At 41.4% G+C, this 23501-nt stretch overlaps 1 protein-coding gene across 1 annotated transcript in view; it reads left to right on the top strand.

Annotated features, from left to right (window-relative positions):
• Positions 1 to 460: 460 nt before the first annotated feature.
• Positions 461 to 23501, top strand: part of HDDC2 (HD domain containing 2) — a 36780-nt gene continuing 13739 nt past the window's right edge. The window contains exons 1-4 of the mRNA XM_004382723.2: positions 461 to 554; positions 2198 to 2319; positions 4057 to 4159; positions 12340 to 12408. Of these exons, the coding sequence (XP_004382780.1) occupies positions 471 to 554; positions 2198 to 2319; positions 4057 to 4159; positions 12340 to 12408 (378 nt within the window). The 5' untranslated portion in view covers positions 461 to 470. The remainder of the gene's footprint in view (positions 555 to 2197; positions 2320 to 4056; positions 4160 to 12339; positions 12409 to 23501) is intronic.

Genomic DNA, 23501 nt, shown 5'->3' on the forward strand with positions numbered 1-23501 from the left:
TACACATGTTGCCCTATGACAATGGTTAACAACCCTACTGCATGTCAACACTGCCCTCACTCAACCTTGGGTTCCCTATCACCAGCTTTCCCATCCCCATCTACGAAGACAAGATTTTTGGTGCGACATCGCACAGGCTCCCTTCCGGCCCAGATCCCCACTCCCGCAGCTCCCCCCCTCCCCCGCTCCCCCATCAACTGCAATTTCTTTAAAAGTTTGATAGAGTTTAGTAAGCGGAGTTCAGTAAACTCTTCTAAGTATTAAGGGCCTAGTGTGTGACAAGCACCGTGTCTGCCGCGGGTGGCGCCCTGCCCAAGCGGCAGCCACCAAGGTAGGGGAGGTGGAAGACTGGACAGAAGGAGGCGATGGAGGACAGGAAGGAGGAGGTGGGAGGGGGTGGGGAGGAGAGGGAGGAGCTTCATGCGGTGGCCGCGTGGCCTGCTAGGCCCCTTCTCGGATCTGGTGGCTGCATGGCTTCGGTCTCTGCTGCCGCCTTCTCGGGCCGCGGGGCCCAGAACCTGCTGCAGTTCCTGCGGCTGGTGGGGCAGCTCAAGGTGAGCGTGCGCCAGGTTGGCCGCCGGGGCCGGAAGGCGGCCGCGCGCGCGGGGAGCAGCCGGGGCGGTGGCCTAGCGTGCGGGAGACTGCCGGACCGGCGATGGGGCAGCGGAGCCTCCCGCCCCCGCTCGGCCTTCCGCCTTTTCCTCCCTCCTTGCAGCGCGGGATTCGCGCCTGGAAAACACCTGTAGATGCAGTCGCGGGTGCTGCACGGTAGGCGGAGGAAGAGAGCCAGTGGAGGGGCGCGGCCGGGTCACTAGAGCCGAAGGCCGGTGGCCTCTCACGTTGAGTAGCGTGTGTCGGGAGGTGATCCTAATGCTCCCAACACTGCAGCCACTGGGGTTCAGGAGAGCCCTGTCTGCACTGATACATTACGGGGCCCACGACGCCGTAACTGGAGGTGCTTCTGGGAAGAACAGAATCCATCGGATTTGCAGATTTCGGTGGGGTGCTTTAAATCTCTCTCACAGTTACTTCCAGAAGAACGAGACGTTCTGCTGAGGCTTTTATATACTACCTGTACACACTAGAATTATACCATGTGCGTCCCCCCTCCTCTCCCCGATTCAGTTAGTGATTTTGCTGATTAATTTCTCCAAGTTCAAAGCAGATGATCTGTTTCATGCCACTATTACTACTGTTTACACAATTCTGTAGAAACTTAGAATTCTGAGCAGAAAATGCAATCACATCATGATCTTATATAAAAGGAAGGGTCACATTCGGTGGTAGTGCCAAGCAATTAAAAATGATTTTATTTGTTATGCTTCAGAGTTGGGGAGTTGTCATTGGTTTGTGTTCAGAACTTTCAACAGTGTTTTCTACTTGTATGAAATGGGGTCGTTTGCAGGCAGAAAGCCCCAACTCTTGTAGTTATGAAAAATAAGATACTTTACTGTTTTGTTTTTATGAAAAAAGAACTTGTATGTTGTTGTTAGTTGCCCTACAGCGATTCAGACTCATGGCGACCCCGCGTATTACAGAGTAGAACCGCTCCATAGGGTTTTCTTGGCTGTAATCTTAACCGAAGCAGATTGCCAGGCCTTTTCTTCTGGAGGTATGGGTGGGTGTGGCAGTGGACCACAAACTGGGTCACCTAGGGATCTTCAAAGGACTTGTATAGGTTCTGGAATTATATATCAGTAACACAGAGTAACTTGACTATTGAACTTTTTTGAATTGCTCTTGTAACCAGTGAGCATATGAACCAATCAATCTCTCTTTCTCGCTCGCGCTCTCTGTGGTTTATTTGATTCCAGATGTTGAGCATTCTGATTATTTAATTAAGTAAACAGCATCAATTGCCATCGAGTTGATTCCAACTCATGGTGACCAATGTGTGTTAGAATAGAACTGTGCTCCACAGGGTTTTCAGTGGCTGATTTTTCAGAAGTAGTTTGCCAGGCCTTTCTTCCAAGGTGCCTCCGGGTAGACTCCCACTGCCAACCTTTTAGTTAGCAGCTGAGCACATTAACAGTTTGCACCACTCAGGAACTCCTAGTTCAGTAAAGCATTGTTTACATAGGTACTAAAATCATGACATGACATTGCTTCTCTGCACCTATTCCCTGGATGTCTCTTGAAGAGCATGACATTTAGTTTAAATGACATTTATTTATTAAAGTTTTCTTTATTTTATCAGAGAGTGCCACGGACTGGCTGGGTATACAGGAATGTAGAGAAGCCAGAGAGTGTATCCGATCACATGTACAGGATGGCAGTTATGGCTCTGGTGACCAAAGATGACCAGCTTAACAAAGACCGGTAAGCTGATGGGAATTTTGATGCCTGTGAGGGTCTCTGGTCCATGGGCATGCACCACTTCCATGACTGAAGCCTGTGTCAAATTCTTATGCATTAGTTTTTATGTCAACAAAAATTATTTGAGGCAAATCATACAGATTTTGGGAGTAGGGCGGAGAACTGTGTATGTTGATTGCATCAGTTGTTGCAAATTGGATCTAAGTTTCCTTTTGGCAGGTGACAGAGCCTGCATTGGTCCTAGAGGAAACTAAGTGTGATATTAGGGTTTCCAAGGCCTTGGAAGTGAATGTTTCATGTCTAAAATTCTGTCATTATATTAGTACGCTATGGCTTTTATTTAACCCTTTTTATGAGTAGTAGCACCCATTTGTAAGGTGTTTTTTTGGAGTTATACATGCAAGATATAGCTGAGAAAGAGATATCCTCTCCTCTCCCCCTTCAGTCAGTCAACAGGTGTTTAAAATGCTTTCTTGAGCACAGGCCGGGGGATTATTTATTAACAATATAAGACAATAAATAAATCCCAAATGAATTACACAGGCCCAAAGTAACTTCTATAAAAAGTACCAAATAAGTTATGTTAGAAAATTAGCCAAGTATTATAACAGTAGGGGAAATCACCTGTTCTTGGGTGATCTTAATGGAGGAGACAGAATCTGAGTTGAATTCTAAAGGGCCTAGATAAGGAGAAAAGGAGGAGCACACAGCCCACAGAGAGAAAGGCATAGAAATTAGAGCCCTGGTGGGGGAATGTAAACTTCTGTTTTTGGAAATGATGAATAAATAGTTTTGATTGTGGCAAAGGGTTCATTTAGGGAGTCTGAGGACTCCTGTTACTTTATAGCAGATGTGGAACTGAGCAGATTTCTTGGCAAGTAGCATAAGATGAAGGTGGTGTCAAGTGGAGATGAACCTAGAAGCAGTCTGGTATTTCAGTTGGGTAAGAGACTGGAGGCTGGTAGGCCTTGAATTGCCTCGGTAGTAGTGGGAACATATAGACATACTGGCTCTCTGGGTCATTTACCTTATGACCTGCCTTTGTTATTTTGATGGTAATTATCATAATCACTAACCTCATTATTTCTAATTAGCATAGCCATTTGGTAGATGATTAACATGTGCCAGGAACACAAATTATCAAGTTTAATTTTCACACTAACCTCAGGAAGTGTTGATATGCCTTTTTTACAGATGATAAAATGAAGGCGGACAAATTGAACATTTAAAGAAGTTAAAAGTAACTTGGCAAAGATCACACAGCTAATAAGTGGTGGGTGGTTAATAGTTTCAAACCCAAATCTGTCCAACTCTATTACTCTATAACTACTTCCTTTTGATATTTAACTGGGCCAGAAGCAAGATGTTAAGTACAAAGGAGAAGTGATTATTTTAGTAAATAAATGCTGTAACCAGATCGTTGCCTGGCTTTGTAAGCTGAAATGATCAACCTTTTATGGTGAGATTTGAAATATCGACGTTTTTCTTTTTTTAAGAAAAAAGTTCATGCTGACAGTAATTTCCCCTCATTCTTATGTATGGTGTTGAATATTAAATAGCAGTTTTGATTCAGAACTGTTGTAGGCTGGAAGGATATAATTACTTTAGAAACTACTGTAATAATATATTCTATGAGGGTAGAGAGAGAAAAATATATTATGTAACTTTAAAATAGTATAGAGAAGGTACTTGTAGTGCATATGATTCTGTGTAATTATTTAACATTTCTTGCCTGGTTAGATGTGTACGCCTAGCCCTGGTTCACGATATGGCAGAATGCATCGTTGGGGACATAGCACCAGCAGATAACGTCCCCAAAGAAGAAAAACATAGGCGAGAAAAGGTCAGTGTTGACTCATGACTGAAAAAGGCCACCAGAAAAACTTGTGGCTCAAGAAAAGCTAAGTTCATTAGGCCTGTTGCAGTAAGGAAGAACACCACTTTGACAAAGGTGTTTGAAGGGAAAGGTCAAGGAGGATATTTATAAGGTTTTAGCACCTGGGCTGGAGAATGTTAAGAGGGATCTTACAAGATGGGCAACTAGTTTGGATTGGACAGAGTTCAGGACATAATAATTTTGGATTGGTGGAAACAGTGAGGCAAAATCTTAGAGTGTTAAAGAATAAGCTATTAGTTTTAATAAGTGAGCTGATTTAGATGGCTTACCATCTTATCTTCCAGAAGCAAGGATTTCCTAGAGTAAGCAGCTATTTTTGCTTGTTCCCAGCTTTGTTTAACACAGGGACAGAAAATTAGGTTGATTTCAGTTCTCATTAGTATGTGGACACAGATAATACGGCTTTCCTTAGAATAAAGGAAAGAGCTGAAACTTAGTGAATTTGTGGGGATATTCCTGATTAGTAAAGCTATTTGGCTACCACTTGTCTGTCGGTGTTTCTACTGTGATGGCTTGTGTGTTGCTGTAAAGCTGGAAGTGATGCCGCCAGTATTTCAAATACCACAGCAGGGTCATCCATGGTGGACAGGTTTCAGCAGATCTTCCAGACTAAGACATTCTAGGAAGAAAGGCCTGGTAATGTACTTGTGAAAATTAGCCAATGAAAACCCGACAGGTCACAATAGAACATTGCCGACTGGCTCGCTCTGGCCATCAGGAGGTATCGAGGATCAATCTCTGGAGGAGGACTTCATGTCTGGTGATGTGTAGAGGGCCAGTAAGGGCGAAGGAGACCCTCAGTGAGATGGATTGGCACAGTAGTTGCAACCATGGACTCGAACATGCATGTGATTGTGAGGATGACACAGAACCAGGCAAGGTTTTGTTCTGTTGTACCTAAGGTCGCCAGGAGTCGACGCCAACAGCAGCTATCATCATCATCATCATCTAAGCTATTTGGATACAAGACGTTCTGTAAGTCACAATTGCTATTATAATTATTATTTAGTAAATTCCAAGTTAGTCCTTTAATTTAGTGGTCTACAGAAATAAAGAAAAATATTTGTATTATTAAGAAATGAATAACATCAATAAAGTATCAAATAAATCTAAATTTATGCTCTAAATTTAGCCAAGGGCCAAAAAAGGGAGACATCCCTGAAAGAAAGGCTAGAAAATCCAGGTAGACTTTTTTTAATGTCAGATGGCTGGTTCCCATTTCAGGGATGATCACAAGCTGCTTTTATTGTAGGATAGAGAGATTGGTCCTAGGTTACTGAGTGGAGAGAGCCTTTATCAAGATAGTTTAGCAGAGGATGGACTTCAGTGGCTGTTCTCAGAGCTGGGGAGACTGGAGCTCAGTGGCCAACAGGCTTTTTTGCTGTCTTAACACTGGAGGTGAGAAAAAGCCTGCTACTGCCCTGTGAAGAGCTGGGTCCTGACTAGTGCATTCCCCCTCCCCGACAGAGGAGCAGAGAGGGGACCTGAACAGCCAATCAGAGGAGGTGCTGCTGTCTTCCTGGATTCTGTCTTGGCTCTAATGGAAAACCTTTCAGGCCTCATTAAACCTCCTGGCTGCTGCCTGCTCCTGCTGATTCACAGGGGAATAAATGTCACAATCAGAAGGGACCAGGGAAACATCTTAAAGAACCACAAGTTCTTGGACAAAAAAAGCAAAGGCTTGAAGAAAGCTCGTTTTCCATTGCCTCTTCCTGCTGTTGGTTCAGATTCTGGAAGAGGGGAAGATCTGGGAGGTGAATGATTCTTTACGCAGATGGTGTTTACGAACAAGATTTGAATGTCCGAACTATGCATTTCAATAATTAAATGAGGGTTTCTTGGCTCAAGGTAAACATACAAAATGAGAACCAGGAAGCCTCATTTGCTCAGAGGCTGACTGGATCATCAAGACTTTAAACTGAAGTGAGAGGGTGGAAAAATACATGATAAACCCAGAAGGTTGATTATTTGAGAGGAGAATAGATATTAAGATGATCATGGTTTGAATTATGTCCCCCGAAAAATGTATGTATCGATTTGGCTAGGCCATGATTCCTGGTACTGTGTGATTTTCCTGTATGTTGTAAATCTGCCTCTGTGATGTTAATGAGGGAGGATGGGTGGCAGTTGTGTTAGTAAGGCAGGACCTGATCTACAAGACTGGATTGTGTCCTGAGGCAATCTCTTGAGATATAAAAGACAGAAGTGAGCAGTGAGACAAGGGGACCTCATACCATCAAGAAAGCAGTTCCAGGAGCAGAGCACGTCCTTTGGACTGGGGTCCCTGCGCCGAGAAGCTCCTAGTCCAGGGGAACACTGAAGAGAAGAAGGCCAACAGAGAGAAAAAGCCTTCCCCTGGAGCTGATGCCCTGAGTTTGGACTTTTAGCCTACTTTACTGTAAGGAAATAAATTTCTCTTTGTTAAAGCTATCCACTTGTGGTATTTCTGTTGTAGCAGCACTAGATAACTAAGACCAAGATAAAAGAGAGATCAAGGATGTAGAAGAAAACATTCAGGAAGGGGGCCAAAAGCAGTACCTGTAGCCTGGCCCCCTTCCTAAACATGATAAAATAAGCTTTATATTTTAAGTGTTGATAAATGCTGCCTAATAGGGATTATCAAGATCTAATGGGTTGGAACTTGAGGGTGGAATACAGAAGTGGCAGGTTATATTCCTTTGGAAAGGGAAAAACTTCTTAAGACAAGAGGAAGAGTTCTGGTATGTATGTGATCTGTAATGGTTAAAGGTGCAAAAAAACCCATTGCCGTCAAATCGGTCTGACTCATCGTGACCCTGTAAGACAGTAGAACTGCCACATAGGGTTTCCAAGGAGCAGCTGGTGGATTCGAACTGGCAGCCACTTGGTTAGCAGCCGAGTTCTTAACCACTGTGCCACCGGAGCCCCAAAGAACTCCAGGGGAGGTTAAAAGAAGAGAAGAATGGAACTTTTATGGGAGTGAACATGGGAAGATGAAGAAAATGAAAAACAATAACTTATTATGTGCCTGGTAATAACCCCTTTACACATATTGTTGCTGTTATGTGTTGTCGAGTTGATTTCAAGTCATAGTTACCCCATGTGACACAGTAGAACTGCCCCCTAAGGTTTTCTAGGCTGTAATCTTTAAGGGAGCAGATCTTCGGGTCTCTCTCCCACGGAGCTGCTGGGTGGATTTGAACTGAAAGATTGGTGGTTCAAATCCACCCAGCAGTTAGCAGATGACTGCTTTAACTATTAAGTCACCGGGGCTCCTTTTATATATATTAACCATGACAGCAATCTTACTATAGAGTTAATATTATTGACCCCACTTTACAGATGAGAAACATGAAGGGCAGAGAGGTGAAGTTACTTTCTCAGGGTTCCACAGCTGGTAAATTGGCCGAGTAGGGTTTCAAACCCAATCTAGACCTAGAGTCTGTGCTTAACTATTAGTATTTAGCCTCATGAATGATGAGTAATGCTTTCCAGATACTTGTCACAGAGCTGACATAAGACATCTGCTGAAGTTTCATTCAGCTCACCACTTCTGGCAAATTCTTGACATGCTTTGCTAACAGAGGAAGAAGTTAGAAAAGTTGTCACTCTACATCTATGTCTAAAGAACAAGCTGAAACTCAGTAAGGAAGTGTAAGTAGAGGCGAGGGGGGAACTCAAGACAAGGAAGGGAAATATACCCTGGACTTTAGTGATGTGGATTTCAGAGAGTTCATTTAAAAAGGTAGATATGATTCTGTGACACATGCCACTAAACTAGGGATACTGACAACCTAACAGGTCTCAGAAATGCAATTCTGATTGTATAATAACATGATGTCAATGAGTGGAGCCCTCCAATAAACTTAGATTAAAATAATCTTTATTTTTTCTGATTATGAAAGCAATACATGTTGATTGTACAACATGTTAGATAGTACAAAAAAGCGTATTACAAATCCCTCATAATCCCACAATCCTTCGAGTCTTTTCTTATATGCATACGTATGATTTATTTACATATTTAGGAATTGCACATTCTATAGTCTAAAGCGTTTTACTTTGTTTTAGGTTAATGAAATTACTACTTTTGTAGGCAAACGAAGGGTCAAATATTGGCATTTTCAAATTGTTCAATCAATTGTAAACGTTTTTCTATGTCATTAAACATTCTCTGTAAATTTAGAATTTTCATTAGCTGCCTCATGTGTTTATGCCATAGTTCATTCAACAATTTTCTTATTGTTCAATTTTTCCAGCTTTTTTCTTTCTGTAATGAATATCTTCGTACACAAATCTTTGTCCACATTTCTGGTTTATTTCTCATGATAGATTCCTAGAAGCAAAATTATTGTAACTACATATTTAAGACTCATAGCGACCGTATAGGACACAGTAGAACTGCCCTTAAAGTTTCCAAGGAGTGGTTGGTGGATTTGAACTGCTGACCTTTTTGTTGGCAGCCGAGCTTTTAACCATTGTACCACCAGCACTCCATATATTTAAGACTAATTATACCTATTAACAGATAGCTTTCCAGAATGTTCAGACCACCCTAATAATATGTAGGAAAGCCATTATTCCCGAATCTTTACCAACATTTATATTAGCATTTTTAAAGTTATTGTTAATTTGGAAAGAATGGCCACTCATTTTCATTTCTATCTCACTTAGTGAGAATAAACATATGTGATTGTTAGCTTCTCCTCTGATAATTTTTTGTTCCTCTGCTTTATCCATTTTTCTACTGGGATATTATTTTTCTCAGCTATTTCTTTGTGCTTAGGTTCTTAAAGGATATAGACACACACACATACACACAAATTAAGAATATGTAATCAAGCACAAACATAAAGATATCTTTTTTTTTTTTTTTTTTTTTTTGAGCAAAAGAGTTGGTTCTCCTGCTTAGGGTGACAGTATAATCAGATGTGAAAAACCTGTTGCCATCGAGTCGATTCTGACTAATAGCAACCCTATAGGACAGAGTAGAACTGCCCCATGTGGTTTCCAGGGAGTGGTTGGTAGACTCAAACTGCCAACCTTTTGGTTAGCAGCCATTGCTCTTAACCACTGCACCACCAGGGCTCCTCAGATGTGAGGTGTGTCATAATTTAATAATAGTAAAGTACCAAAATTGGCAATTAAAAGAAATTAGGGTAGAGGATTATTTATTACTGACAGTCCCTTTGTATTCCCATGTGCTTTCTTGAGAAAGATGTATGTTAAAGGAGTAGAAATTGACATGACACTAACTCCTTTCCTGAGAGTGCCTAGTGTATGTTACACCTGCAGCTGTCCTGGGGAAAAGGGTTCTGAGCTGCTGGTCTAGAGGACCTATTCCTCCAGTGTGTAGATCACATGAAGCCAGAAGGATGGCACCCAAATCTCTTGATGGTCTGAATGTAATGGACATTGAGCAGAAATATAAGATCTTGACCCAAGACCGAGAAAATACTGCTCAGTTTCAGGAAGAAAATGACAGCATATGTTTGTTTTGTTTAGTTTTTTAAAAGGACATGGTGGTTTTAGGTAGTGGGAAGTTTATTAATAAGTCAATAATTGGATGTGATCTCCAAAATGCCAAATCAGGCTGCATTTATAGGCAGATAGTAACTAGCACGAGGTAGGCAGTGGTTCCATTTTGTTCCACCTTGGTGACACCACACGTGTATCACTACATTCAGTCCTGTGTGTATCATCTTAAAGAAAATAATCCCTCATTCCCTGTCAAAGCAAGAGTTTTATATTTGTATTCTAAAAATTTAGATTTTGGTATACCTGTGTATACATGTGTCTTAGTCATCTAGTGCCGCTATAACAGAAATAACCACAAGTGAATGGCTTTCACAAAGAGAAATTTATTTTCTCAGTCTAGTAGGCTACAAGTCCAAATTCAGGGCATCAGCTCCAGGGGAAGACTTTCTCTCTCTGTTGGTTCTGGAAGAAGGTCCTTGTCCTCAATCTTCCCCTGGTCAAGGAGCTTCTCAGGCGCAGGGACCCCGGTCCAAAGGACATGCTCTGCTCCCGCTGCGGCTTTCTTGGTGGTATGAGGTCCCCAGTTCTCTGCTTGCTTCCCTTTCCTTTTATTTCTTGCAGGCCACACCGCAGGGAAACTCCCTTTATGTTGGATCAGGAAAGTGACCTTAGTAAGGGTGTGACAATCCCACCCTAATTCTCTTTAACATAAAATTACAGTCACAAAATGGACGACAACCCCACAATATTGGGAATCATGGCCCAGCCCAACTGATCCGCACATTTTTTGAGGGACATAATTCAATCCACAACAACATGTTCAATTCATTCCTTTTAAATAAAGAAGTGAACAAACCTGTGTTTCTAGAATAGTGTAGAGAAAAGTAATCAGTTTCTCAAGAAACGTCTAATTTGTGAATATGCAAAGTCTTTTCTCAAGTATTTTGCTGATATTTATGAGAAAGCAATAAGGGAGAATGCAGGTACAAAATTCACTAAATCTCGTACCATTAAGGGCAGATTTGAAAACCTAATAATGATAGTAAACACTTAAAATGCGTATTCAGTACACAGGCACTGTTCTAATTTATACATATTAGTTCTTTTAATGCTCAGAAAACTCTATGAAGTTGGTACTAGAATCATCTCTATTTTGTACATGAGGAATCTGAGGCACAGAGAACTTAAGTACTTGCTCAAGATTATGCAGTAGCCAGTAGGTTGCAGAGCTGAGATTTGAACCAGGGTCCAGGTTGAACACACACTATTCCACCTATGCGTATGTACACAGTGTGTGCATCTTAACGGACATTGCCCCTCAGCAGACCCATGATACTACAGCTTTGTTATTGAACACACCACTCAAGACTGATGCTACCTGTAAGAGCAGATTATGAGCACTTGGAAATATGATTTGCTCTGGAAGTGGTTGTATTCTATAACATTTTTTTCCTCCCAGGGATAAATACACATGTATGTGCACACACACATCTCCATTTATATTTTCATTGCTTCTCCCCAACTCCCTGTTTTATATGAGACCTTTATGTTGCCAAAACTGTGGTTCTTACAACCATATTCTTTTCAAGGAGCCTAACCTTTGTGGTTACTATATTGAAGAACTGAAGCAAATTAAGAGGTATAGGATGAGGATTGTGAAGGAATTTAAAACCAGAGTAAGTTGCAGACCTCATGCCCTGACAAGGTGATATTTTAGAGAAACTCAGAAATGAGAGAAGAACAATGGGAAAGAAGGTAGCTCCTAGGACTTTAGAGACTAGAAATAAGTACAGAACCCTCATTCTCTCATCTCTGCTTTTCTCTGGGTTTTGGCTAACTCTCAGGCTTCTCCTGGAGGCAGGGAATGTGGCTTCTCTCTCCCAGTCTCTGCTGGACAAATTGTGCAGATGGCCCTGAGTGGCCTGGTTCAGGTTACACGGCTGTAACAGTTTTCAGCTCAGTATGAGAAAGGGCTTTCTGTCAGCACTGCCTAAAGTCCATATGGGCAGCCTCTGGAGGTACTAAGGTCCCTACCACTAGACTTGTTTATGGAGGGAGGACAAGAAATGTTCAGTAATGCTATTAAAAAGTTCAACTATTATATGGGTGGTTGGACTAAGTGCCCTTTAATATCCGTTTTAAGCCTGTAAGTCGATGAGTCTACAACATTCTATCATGTAGTTTCTTTATATTAATGACAATTTTGCATTTGTATAGGACTAACAATAGAGAATGAATATAATATATACAAAACAATCTTTGAGCAATGTAATTCAATGTTCCTTTACCATTTTCCCCATTCATAGGTTTGTTTTGAACTCTAGTATACTTATGATGGACATTTTCGCGTATATGTTGTGATTCATCCACAAGATGTAAAATCCTTGGCCTTACTTCTGATACTTTTATAATCTTGTCATGCCTTGTTCATTATTCTTTTTGGTGTCTAATATGCAGCAGGCCACAAAATAAGTGCCAAGTGAAGACCATATGAATAAATAGTTATTTACTTACTGTACACAATTACTCTCCCTACAAAGTATAGATATTGTCTGATATGTACCTCTTCCTTCTGCTGTCCCTCTGTCAGCCCTTTATTTGTCTTTTTTAGACTAGTTGTTAACTTAGATAGATGTGAATATAATTAAAATAATGGTTTGATATTTCAGGAAGCTATGAAGCAGCTAACCCAGCTTCTGCCAGAGGACCTCAGTAAGGAACTCTATGAACTTTGGGAAGTAAGTACATATGATTGTGTATCTGTTTCCTGGGGCTGCCATACCAATTACCACAGTCTTGGTGGCTTGAGAAAACCAGACGTTTATTCTCTGACACTTCTGTGATTTCAGGCTAGAAGTCTGAAATCAAGGTGTCAGCAGGCCTGTGATCTCTCTGAAGTCTCTAGGGGAGAATCTGTCGCATGCCTTTCTCTGAGCTTTTGGTGTTGTTGGCAATCTTTGGTGTTCCTTGGCTCATAGAAGCATTGCTCCAATCTCTACCTCTGTCATCACATGCTGTTCTAGTGAGTATCTCTTCTCCTTTTCTTTTAAGGACACCAGTCGTATTGGATTAGGGCCCACTCTCATGACCTCATCTTAGCTTAATTACATCTGCAAAGACTCTATTTCCAAATAAGGTCACATTCACAGGTACTAGGGGTTAGGACTGCAACATGTCTTTTTGAGGAGCCCAATTCAGCCCAAACAGGTGAGCTACTTTTTATTTATTGTAACGGAATTTATAGGTCCCATCATTATTTTAGTTGACTTAGATTATATTAACAAACTTCCTACATTACTTTTTGGTTATGTCTGTTCCTCACCCCCAGCTGCTGCAGAAATTTCTCATCGTGATAGAAGTTTGCCCTCTCTCCACATTCCCCATTTCTCTTGTGACCACAATACCTGGTATGGATCCTGACTCACAGCCCCTGGATTTCTTGCTGCTTTGCCCTTATCCCCTCCCTCACCAACCCTACACCCACCCAGCTAGTTCTCTCCTTGACAAGAACATGGGCTTGAAGTAGTTCACAAGTGGATTTGAATCCCACTTCACCTTGGGCATGTGACCTTGGGCATGTTCCCATCGCTGCATTGGTTTTCCATCTCTAAAGGCTTGAGGGGTTGTTAGGGCTAAGTGAGGCCAAGCAGATGACATGCTGCCACGAGGCCTGACAGAACAGGAGCTCTCAGTGCTTACTGCTTCCCCAGTGCTGCCGAGAGCAAGGACTGCAGTGGCAGGCTAGGCTGGAAGGACAGGGCAGGAGGAGCAGAAAGGGCGAGGAAAGCTGTCGTGCTCCCATTCCTCCCTCTCCTACTGCCGTTTTTGATTTGTGAAGGAAAAAACCCTTCCTCTTGTAGTTTCTCACTTCCGTCCTGTCAGCCCTGGCCCTTCCTTGCTTGAGCCCCAAGACCCACTCTCATTCCCTGCTCTTGTATAGCGCTACCTCGCACTCTCACTTTTCTCGTTTGCTTCAAAGCCTAACTTAATCCTCCTGTCTTCAGAGCCTGATTTTCCACATTCTGTTTCCGCAAACCCACGCCCCCACCGGGCCTTGTCTTCTCAAAGCAGGCAGAGTTCCTTTTCCCACTGCCTCCCCGTGCTGGATCAGGTCACCCCTGGTCTTGCTTGGGAGATGGGAGCCAGAAGGGAAGTGTCTGTTCCTCGAAGTGCCATGTTATGCAGTGGTCAGGCTCTATGGTGTACTGTCATTTCTATGATTTGGCTGTATTGTGGGATAAAATAACTCTTTTAGGGCATTCGGTTATAGAGCAGAGACCAAGGGCCTGCGGCCAGAGAGACCAGGGTTCAAATATCCTGTGACCTTGTCTACATGACCTTGGGTGAGCGACTCAGCTTGAGTCAACCTTAGTTTCCTCCTTCGCAAAATGAGACTAATACAGGCCCACACACCGTTATCCATAGTTAATGAAATCCAAAAGCTCAGGGAGCCATTGGAAAGCTCACTTGGTAGTAAAACCTGACTAGACCTGAACTCTTTTGGAAGCAAAACTTGAACCACCATGAGGCTATTTGGAGTTCCCATTTATCCCATGTGGTGTGAAAATTAAAATGTTTTGATATAGAAATAAATGTTTATTTGCTAACCAAGTACTCCCCCAGACCTCACTAGAGGTATTCCATAATATGTACTGTATTTACTGTATTATTTTCCTAAAATAAAAAGATGCTAAAATCTGAAACATTTCTGGCCTCAGGGTATCAGATGAGAGATTGTGGACCCTTAACACCTACCTCGTTGAATAACTGTGAGAATTAAATATAGCAAAGTAGGCATGGCGTTTGACCCAGAGTCTGGCACAAGGAGGTACCTGAAACATATAACAGAGTTTCTATAGGAAAATGTGTCCCTTGTTCCAAAGTACGTACTTTCAAGTGAACTTTTGGAACATTATGAGTTGGGGACTAACTGTGAAATTAGGTTGCATCTTATACATAACAAAGAAAAAAAAAGGGGTGGGGGCTCTTGAGTTTATGAAACTAATCCCATATCTTGTATCTTAATTTGAAAACCTTTTACAATAATTTGTACCCTTGCGCATCCTGATTATTGTAGCACAGTGGCAGTATCTGTTAAATTGTTTTCTTAGTCATTATCAACTGGCTAAAAAAATTTCACTGCAAAGTTTAATTATACTGATAGCTTCCCAATGAAAACACTACAACAGTCACTCAGAAAGGCTATGGATTTGGATAAACATAAAACACAGAGCATGAAAAGACTTGATAACTCCAAACAGGTAACAATTTTACTATCTTGTAAATAAACGCCATTGGGTGAATGAATGAAGCTTGTTAAAGAAGGCCTCAGACAGGTGCACAGGGCCCACCTTTAGTGTGACAGTTCTCTTTTAGAACTGTTGCTGCTGGACTAGCCAACAATTTAGAAGAAGAAGGCAATGAATTAAATTTCTTTATGGGTAACACTGTGGGATGTCAGTGATTGACATAAGTGATTCTCATAGAGGAGAAAAATTGTGAGCTTTTTTTTACTTTCTGACAGCCCTCATCTTTGCATGTCACGAAAGAGTTGGGGAGTCTTTTTTTGTTTTCTGTTAAGAACCAGAGGGAAAAATGAGAATCATACAAGTATGCAGCAACACATTTTTCAGACAGAATTGTAGAAGTTTATTCACAGTAGATACTATTCATGACTCTTAAACTCTCCTTAAAAAATTTGTAGACCACACTGAATGAAGTGGCTGCTGCAGATCAGTAGGATGAAGTCAAGAGGGACCCCAGAGGTACAGACTGAGCATACTTAGTCTCAGTTTTTATTCTTGAGTGCAGTGTGCATGCAGGTGGCGCATGCGCGTGTGTGTGTACGTGCACGTGCACATGGATGCATGTATATTTAAACTTACCTGGAAATCATTGAACAAAAAGGGGAAGATATTCACCTCTAATGTCTAACGTTATTTTGTAAAGATGGTTTTAGGCATTGGAATTGTCCGTAATTTCTTTGGCCTTTTCTCCCCATCCTGTGCCTATGAACCCTGTTATTTCAAGCACTAGAGTATCATCTCACTCTTTCTATACACTGTACATGTTTTTCACAGTCTACAGAATTTTCTGACAAAAAAAGCCTAGCTCTGTGTGGTACCTAAGAAGGGAGTAGTGACTGCTCTCTCTCTCTCTGTCTCTCCCACTTTCTCCCTCTTTGTCACTCTCTCTCTCTGATGCTTTTGGTAATATGAGGTGACTACCTCATTATTTTTTATGTAATCTTTAATTATCTCTATATTCTGTTTCTTAGTCTCCTTACTACATCTATGTAGAATTTTGTTAAGTTAAAACTGGAAGAAAACCTGATTTCAACTCCCTTATTTTATGTATAGGAGCCCTGGTGGGACAGTGGTTAAGAGCTTGGCTACTAACCAAAAAGGTTGGTAGTTCAAATCCACCAGCCACTCCTTGGAAACCCTATTGGGCAGTTCTGCTCTGTCCTCTAGGGTTGCTATGAGTTGGAATTGACTTGATAGCAATGGTTTTTTTTTTTTTTTTTTCGGTTATTTTATGTATAAGAAAACTAAGGGTCAAAAAATGTTGCCTTGGCTAAGGACTCTTAGCTAATTGGTAACAAAGCTATGCCACAACATTAACTCCTAGTTCAGTGTTTTCTTTATGTCATTGTGCTAGATGTCGATTCATTGAACAAGCATTTATGGTTCTTTTGTATTCACGATGCCAATGCATATATCCTGAATTTGGTTTAAGAAAATACGCTTATTCTGTACCTGCAGAACTTAGAGTAGTACTAATTGCATACAAAATGCTATTGATTGATTACTGAAATGTTAATCATAGCGATTCACCACTATAAATAGCTATCATCATAGCGATTCACCACTATAAATAGCTATCATCATAGCCATTCACCACTATAAATAGCTATCAGTCCAGAGGGTCACAGCTGTTTAAAGCAATTAAATATCCTTGATTATAATTTATCTTTTGCCACAAAAGTGTGAAATCAAATTTTAGCAAGACAAGGAAAAAACATTTTCTCCCTTTTTTCCTCAAGGTATCACACAAAGATGTCTACTCCACTACCTCCATTTAGCTTTAAAGAAATATCTTGTGAGCCCTAAGGCATGAGGCAGAGCCCCTGCTCCTCCAGGCTGGATGCCTGGCACAGTTGCCTGCCCTTGGATAGTTCTCCACCCCAGATTTTCTCTCAACATTGTCAAGAGGTTCAGTCAATTTGGAGATATAGTTGGACTAACAAGTATCCTTTTAACAGTGACCCCCATTCTATACTTCAAAGTGTTGTTGTTGTTGTTAGTTGCCATGGAGTCGATTCTGACTCATGGCCACCCCATGTGTGCAGAGTAGAACTGCTCCACAGGGTTTTCAAGGCTGTGACCTTTTGGAAGCAGATTGCCAGGCCTGTCTTCTGAGATACCTCTGGGTTGGTTTGAACCACCACCCTTTTGGCTAGTAGTTGAGCTCTTAGCCATTTGTGCCACCCAGGGACTCCTCCTTCAAAGTATGGTTGCATTATTTTGTTGGGGGTTTGATATAGAGCAACAAAAGGATCCTGGGACCCTGGAGGGAGAGTCATTATGATTGGAGTGAGTGGATGATGCAAAGGATAATCCTCTTATATATCGAAACTTTAGTTAGGGCCGACCTTTCCCCAAGAAAGAGGGAAGAAAATTTTCATCTCCCTTCCTTGCCTTCTTCCCTTTTCAGTCCTCCATTTTTAAGACATAGAACTCAAATCTTTCCTGGTTGGACTCTTTGGCCTTGTGTTGCTCTACAACACCCCAATCTGAGTCATTTTCGTCATTTCTCTTCTCCAGTACCACCTGAAGGCTACAGAGTGTCATGTAGGGACATTCCCACCTTAGGGACTGAGGTCACTACCTGTCATGGCCTCCAGGCTCAGCCAGGCCTCCGGCTGCCAGCACTTCCTCAGGGGCCCCCAGTCACGTCCCTGTCTCTGGCCCCACATCAGCTGTCTATCCCTCTCTTCATGTTCTTACCCTGCCCTTTCTCTCCTGACTTTATAGCAAATGATGTCTCCCTCTACTTCATTGAGAAAATAGAGGCTGTCAGATGGTAACTTCCTCAGCTTCTCCCTTCATTTATAGTGTGTCTCCATGTTTCCTCCTGTCTCAGTGGAGGGGTGTCCTTCCTCACGCCCCAGGCACATCCTTCTTCCTGACTTCGCTGTGAGTACTGTCTAAGCTGGATTTTTCAGTTTCCCCCTTCAACCCATCTTCCCGTTTTTCGTGAGTTTTGTAAATATGTTCACACAAACCCTATTTTTGAAGTAAACCTCCCTGGATGCTACCTTTTCCCTACTTCCCTTCAGGACCAAACAGGTAAGGAGTTGTCTACAATCCCTGACTCCCTTCCTGAAATCTCACCACAGTGTGAATTATGGGCCCAACATACAGTGCGCTTGCTAAGGTCACAAACTGCCTCTGTGTGGCTCGGTCCTGCAGGCTCTTCTAGAAATGCCCGTGTGCCACCTAACCTGTTGACTGAGTACGACCCTGTGGCCACTCCCTCCTTGAAATTCTCTCATATTTCAGGTCTGTGGCATTGCTTCCTCTTGCTTTTCTGTGTACCTTTCCGGCTATTCCATCTGAGTTTCTTTAGGTGCACCTCTTCTTTGGCGTATCTCTTCAGAGCTTATGTTTGCCCCTAAACTGTGTCCTTGGCCTTCTTTTCTTCTCTGCGCACCCCTCCTAGGCTCCAATTATCACAGGCTGATTATTCCCTATATAACTAGTTGCCATCAAGTCAATTCCGACTCATAGCGACCCCATAGGACAGACTAGAACTGCCCCATAGGGTTTCCAAGAAGTGGCTGGTGGATTCGAACTGCTGACCTTTTGGTTAGCAGCTGAGCTCTTAACCACTGCACCACCAGGACTCCATCTTACTCCCTATATTCTCCTGAAAAATCTTACCAGACTTGTAAATCCAACAGTTTATTGAACAGCTCCACCTGAATATCCATAGGAACCTCAATTCAACAGGTTCATGGCTATACTCATTATCTTCAGACATTTTTATTATTTTTTTAAAAAACTTTTTATTGAAAAATAAAACTCGGAAAGCCACACACAAAACAATGTATAGAACACTGAATTGTTAAAACACAGCATTCTTATAACTGCAACACATCACGAATTAGAACTTGGCCATTTACCCAAAAACCCTTCCACATGCCTTGACCCAAATACAGTGGCTCCCTCCTTCAAAATAAATTAACCACTATCCTGATTTTTATAATAACCACTTCTTTGCATTCCTTAATGGTTTTATCACCCAAGTGGTCATCCCTAGATGTTTTAGCTTAATCTTGCCCATTTTTTAAAAGCTTAATGTATCTTTTAAGTCTCTTTTAATGTACAGTTTTTGCTCCCCCTCCTCCGCCCCTTGCATCCCTTTCTTTTGCCTACAGTTACTTGTTAAAGAATCTGGACCCTTTGGCCTGTAGTGTTTCCCACAGTCTGAATTTTGCCGATTACACACTCATGGTGCAGTTCACGTGTTCTTGTCCTCTTATTTTCTGCGTGTTGGCAGCTGGATCCAGAGGCTGGGTCATGCTGAGGTTGGATCCCTTTGACAAGACTAGGTGGTGTTGGACTCTTTCATCAGGAGGCACATAATATCTGGGTTTTCTTCTTTTTTCATGTTAGCAGCCATTCATGCTTATATTTCTAATCCTCTGGGGATACAGAATGGTAATAGTCTATTATTTTTATTTTTTCATAAGTAGCTGAAATCATTTTATTGGCAGATGCTTCCCTTCATCTACTCTTTGTTTAAAGTTCATGTAGGAAAGGTGGGATAAATGCTTGCTTCTTTTCTTTTATTTACCCAGTTCTTAACATCACTGTGTTCCCTGTCATTCTTAAAAGGTAAGCAGTTAGTTTTTTGTTTTTTAATATCATTAGGAACCTGTGAGTCTAAACTTATTTAATGGGTTCAATCCATTGCAGTTCTTACCCTATTGAAGTTTACATTATCTGTTCTTTGTCCAGTAGGATCTTCTTCAAGTTGACATGACCCTGTTTGTCTTTGATGGCTTGCTTGATAGCAGGAATGTCAGGGTATTCCAGGCTTATGTTGAACATGTTCTACTCCCAGACCTCCAAGAAGCAAGCCTGTTTTGGTTTTTGCTTGTTTGTTTTTAAATAGGAAACAGTATTTCAAGACCACAATGTATGCATTAGGGATGCTCATTGATACCAAGTTGGTTATTGTTTCTATTCTTTTTAGTGGACACACACACACATATATATAAAATAGTCCCTGAGTGTTGCAAATGGTTAACACTGTCAGCTCCTCTCTGAAAGGCTGGAGGTACAAGTCTACTCAGGCAACTCGAAAGAAAGGCCTGGCAATCTGCTGCTAAAAAATCAGCCATTGAAAACCCTGTAGAGCACAGTTCTATCTTGACACACTTGGGGTTGCCATGAGTCAGAGTCAACTCGACGGCAACTGGTGGGGGTGGTGGGACTGTGCTTGGCTCATAGTTTCTTTCCTCAAATGTCTTAAATATGTTATCCTATTTTCTTTTGACATAAAGTGTTGCTGTTGAAAGCTGATCATAATTTAATTTTATTTTCCTTATATGCACATGTTCTTCTGCCTAGAAGGTCAAGGGATTTTTTTTTTTTTTTTTTTAAGTCTGGTAAGTTTACTAGACTATGTCTTGGTGTTGGTCATTGTAGGTACTGAGTATGCATTTTCAATGTGTACTTACAAATCTTTTTTTATTTTTTAATTTTAAGAAAATTTTCTTGAAGTATAGTTTTTCCTTTTGCTTTGGTTTTCTTTTTTACAGCGACTCCTGTATGTCTGTATGTTGGTTCTTCTTTTCCTATCTGAATATTTGTCACTTTATCCCAAGTCCTTTATATCCTCTTCATTTTTTTTTTTTTTTGACTTTTAATTTAACCATGTTTTTGACTTATGTTTCTTTTAAGGTATTACATATCATGTTTAATTACCCTTGTGTTCCTTAGTCTTTGTCTTAGTTGTCTAGTTCTGCTATAACAGAAATGCCACAAGTGGATGGCATTAGCAAACAAATTTATTCTCTCACAGTTTAGGAGGCTGGAAGTTCAAATTCAGGGTGCCAGCTCTAGGGGAAAGCTTTGTCTCCCTGTTGGCTCTGGCAGAAGTTCCTTGTCATCAATCTTCCCTTGGTTTAGGAGCTTCTCAATGCATGGACCCTGGGCCCAAAGGATGTGCTCTGCTCCTAGCTCTTCCTGCTTGGTGGTAATGAGGTCCCTCTCCTCTCTGCTCACTTCTCTCTTTTATATCTCAAAAGATATTGTTTCAAGATACAACCTAATCCTGTAGATTGTATCCTGCTTCATTAACATAATGGACAGCTCACTCCCAGATAGGATTATAACCACAGGCATAGAGGCTAGGATTTATAACACATAGGATAATCACATCAGATCACAAAATGAAGGACAACCACACAATATTGAGAATCATGGCCTAGCCAAGTTGACATACATTTATGGGGTACATAGTTCAATCCGTGACAGTCTTCCTTTCTAAAATGACTTTTTCTTTTATTTCTCATTCTTTTTATGTTATTCTTTCATGTCTTATGTAATATAATCTTTGATATACTTGAAACATATTTGAAATAAAAAAAAAATTTGTTTTTTTTTTTCTTTGAGTTTGTCTTTCTGATGTGTCTTTATCGTCTGTAAAGATATTATTTTTGCTCCTTGTTCTCTTTATCTTACAGTAAGTTTGTATGGGATCTGACCTCTGTACTTTTCTGTTGCTCATTTTGGTGTGCAGTTAGTTTTCCTAAACTTTTGGACAGCAGCTTGATTCAGATAGCTTTTCTAACTTCACAGAGGTTGCTCTTCTGTTGTTTTTATGTAATGTTAATCTTTCAGAGATTTCCTGGCTTTGTTCTCCTTCCCCACTTTTATCTGGACTTTTTCTTTTCTTCTTCTCTGTTATTCTTATCCCACTCAATTTTGACTTCACTCAGCGTTTCTGCTTGTGTGGGGTCCCATCCTGGAGGGGAACCTGGCGGATTGGACTGTCTGGGCTGTCGTTAATGTGAATTCCTTGTGCTCATCCACCGTGGGAGTGGGCAGGACTCTCCCAGTGTTGGCCATGATTCTTAAAAACTGAGAATTCTAGTGAACATCTTTTGTCTTTTTTGAGATTGCTTGTTCGCAGGTCCATCAGACACCTTGTTGCTTCCCTCTGCTTTCTGCCAAACGGGTATTGATCACTTGCAGGACTTATGACTAGAGGTGGTTTGTTCTCACCCATGTGTACTTTGGAGTTCATGGGAATATATTTTCCCTAGTTTTGTTGTGTTATCCATGAGGTTTTGGTTTTGCTACTTCTTTGCTCTGTCAGTTTTTTCTCTCTTTTCTTTTTTGCTCCCTATTTTGCCATCCACCTAGCTAGAAACTAGGAAGCTGTTTTCAACTTGCCCTCTCTTTCACTTTAATATTTTCATTCAATTCTTCATTCTTAACATTTTTCAGATCTGTCTACTTGTACCCATCCTCACTGCCACGACCTTAGGCCAGATTCTCGTAGCTCTTGTACTAGTGCCACAAAGTCTCAGAACCTAGCGTCTCCCCTTCCAATCTAGCCATTATCCACACTGCAACTAGAATGCTCTTTCTCAACTGCAAGTCTGATCATGTCTCTTCCCACTTGAAACCCTTCAGTGATGCCCAATAGCTGCAACATGAAGGTGAGACCCCTTAGCTTAAACCACAGGCCTTTCAGGAGCTGCTTCTGTCTCCATCTCCAGCCTCTTCTTCCCTGAAGCCCTCTGTCCCATCATTAAGAATGACTTGCAGTAAGTCTCCAAAAATGCCATGGCTCCTCACTCCAGAGCTTTGTCTGCTGTACTCTTCTCCCTGGCCCACCTTTTTGCCAGGAAATGAAATTGAAGACTGCCTGTACCGTTATTCCTTTTTTTCTCTCATTTTTTTTTTTTTTTTGATTGTACTTTAGATGAAGGTTTACAGAACAAACTAGCTTCTCATTAAACAGTTAGTGCACGTATTGTTTTGTGATATTGGTTACCAACCCCATGACATGTCAACACTCTCCCCTTCTTAACCTTGGGTTCCCCGTTACCAGCTTTCCTGTCCCGTCTTGCCTTCTAGTCCTTGCCCTTGGGCTGGTGTGCCCCTTTAGTCTCGTTTTGTTTTATGGGCCTGTCTAATATTTGGATGAAGGGTAAACCTCAGGAATGACTTCATTACTGAGCTAAAAGGGTGTCTGGGGGCCATACTTTCGGCATTTCTCCAGTTTCTGTCAAGCCAGTAAGTCTGGTCTTTTTTTGTGAGTTAGAATTTTGTTCTACATTTTTCTCTAGCTCTGTCTGGGACCCTCTATTGTGATCCCTGTCAGAGCAGTCGGGGGTGGTAGCCAGGCACCATCTAGTTGTACTAGACTCAGTCTAGTAGAAGCTGTGGTAGCTGTGGTCCATTAGTCTCTGGACTAATCTTTCCCTTGTGTCTTTAGTTTTCTTCATTCTTCCTTGCTTCCGACAGGGTGAGACCAGTGGAGTATCTTAGATGGCCCTCACAAGCTTTTAAGACCCCAGACGCTACTCACCGAGGTAGAATGTAGAACATTGTCTTTATAAACTATGTTATGCCAATTGAGCTAGATGTTCCTCGAGACCATGTGTACCATTATTTTTTTTTCTTTTTTTTTTTATATTTTATTGTACTTCAGGTGAAGGCTTGCAGAACAAATAGTTTCTCATGTAACAGTAGTACACATGTTGTTTTATGACATTGGTTAACAACCCCACAACATATTAACCCTC

This window comes from Trichechus manatus, unplaced genomic scaffold (assembly GCF_000243295.1).
Source record: "Trichechus manatus latirostris isolate Lorelei unplaced genomic scaffold, TriManLat1.0 scaffold00098, whole genome shotgun sequence".
NCBI lineage: Eukaryota > Metazoa > Chordata > Mammalia > Sirenia > Trichechidae > Trichechus > Trichechus manatus.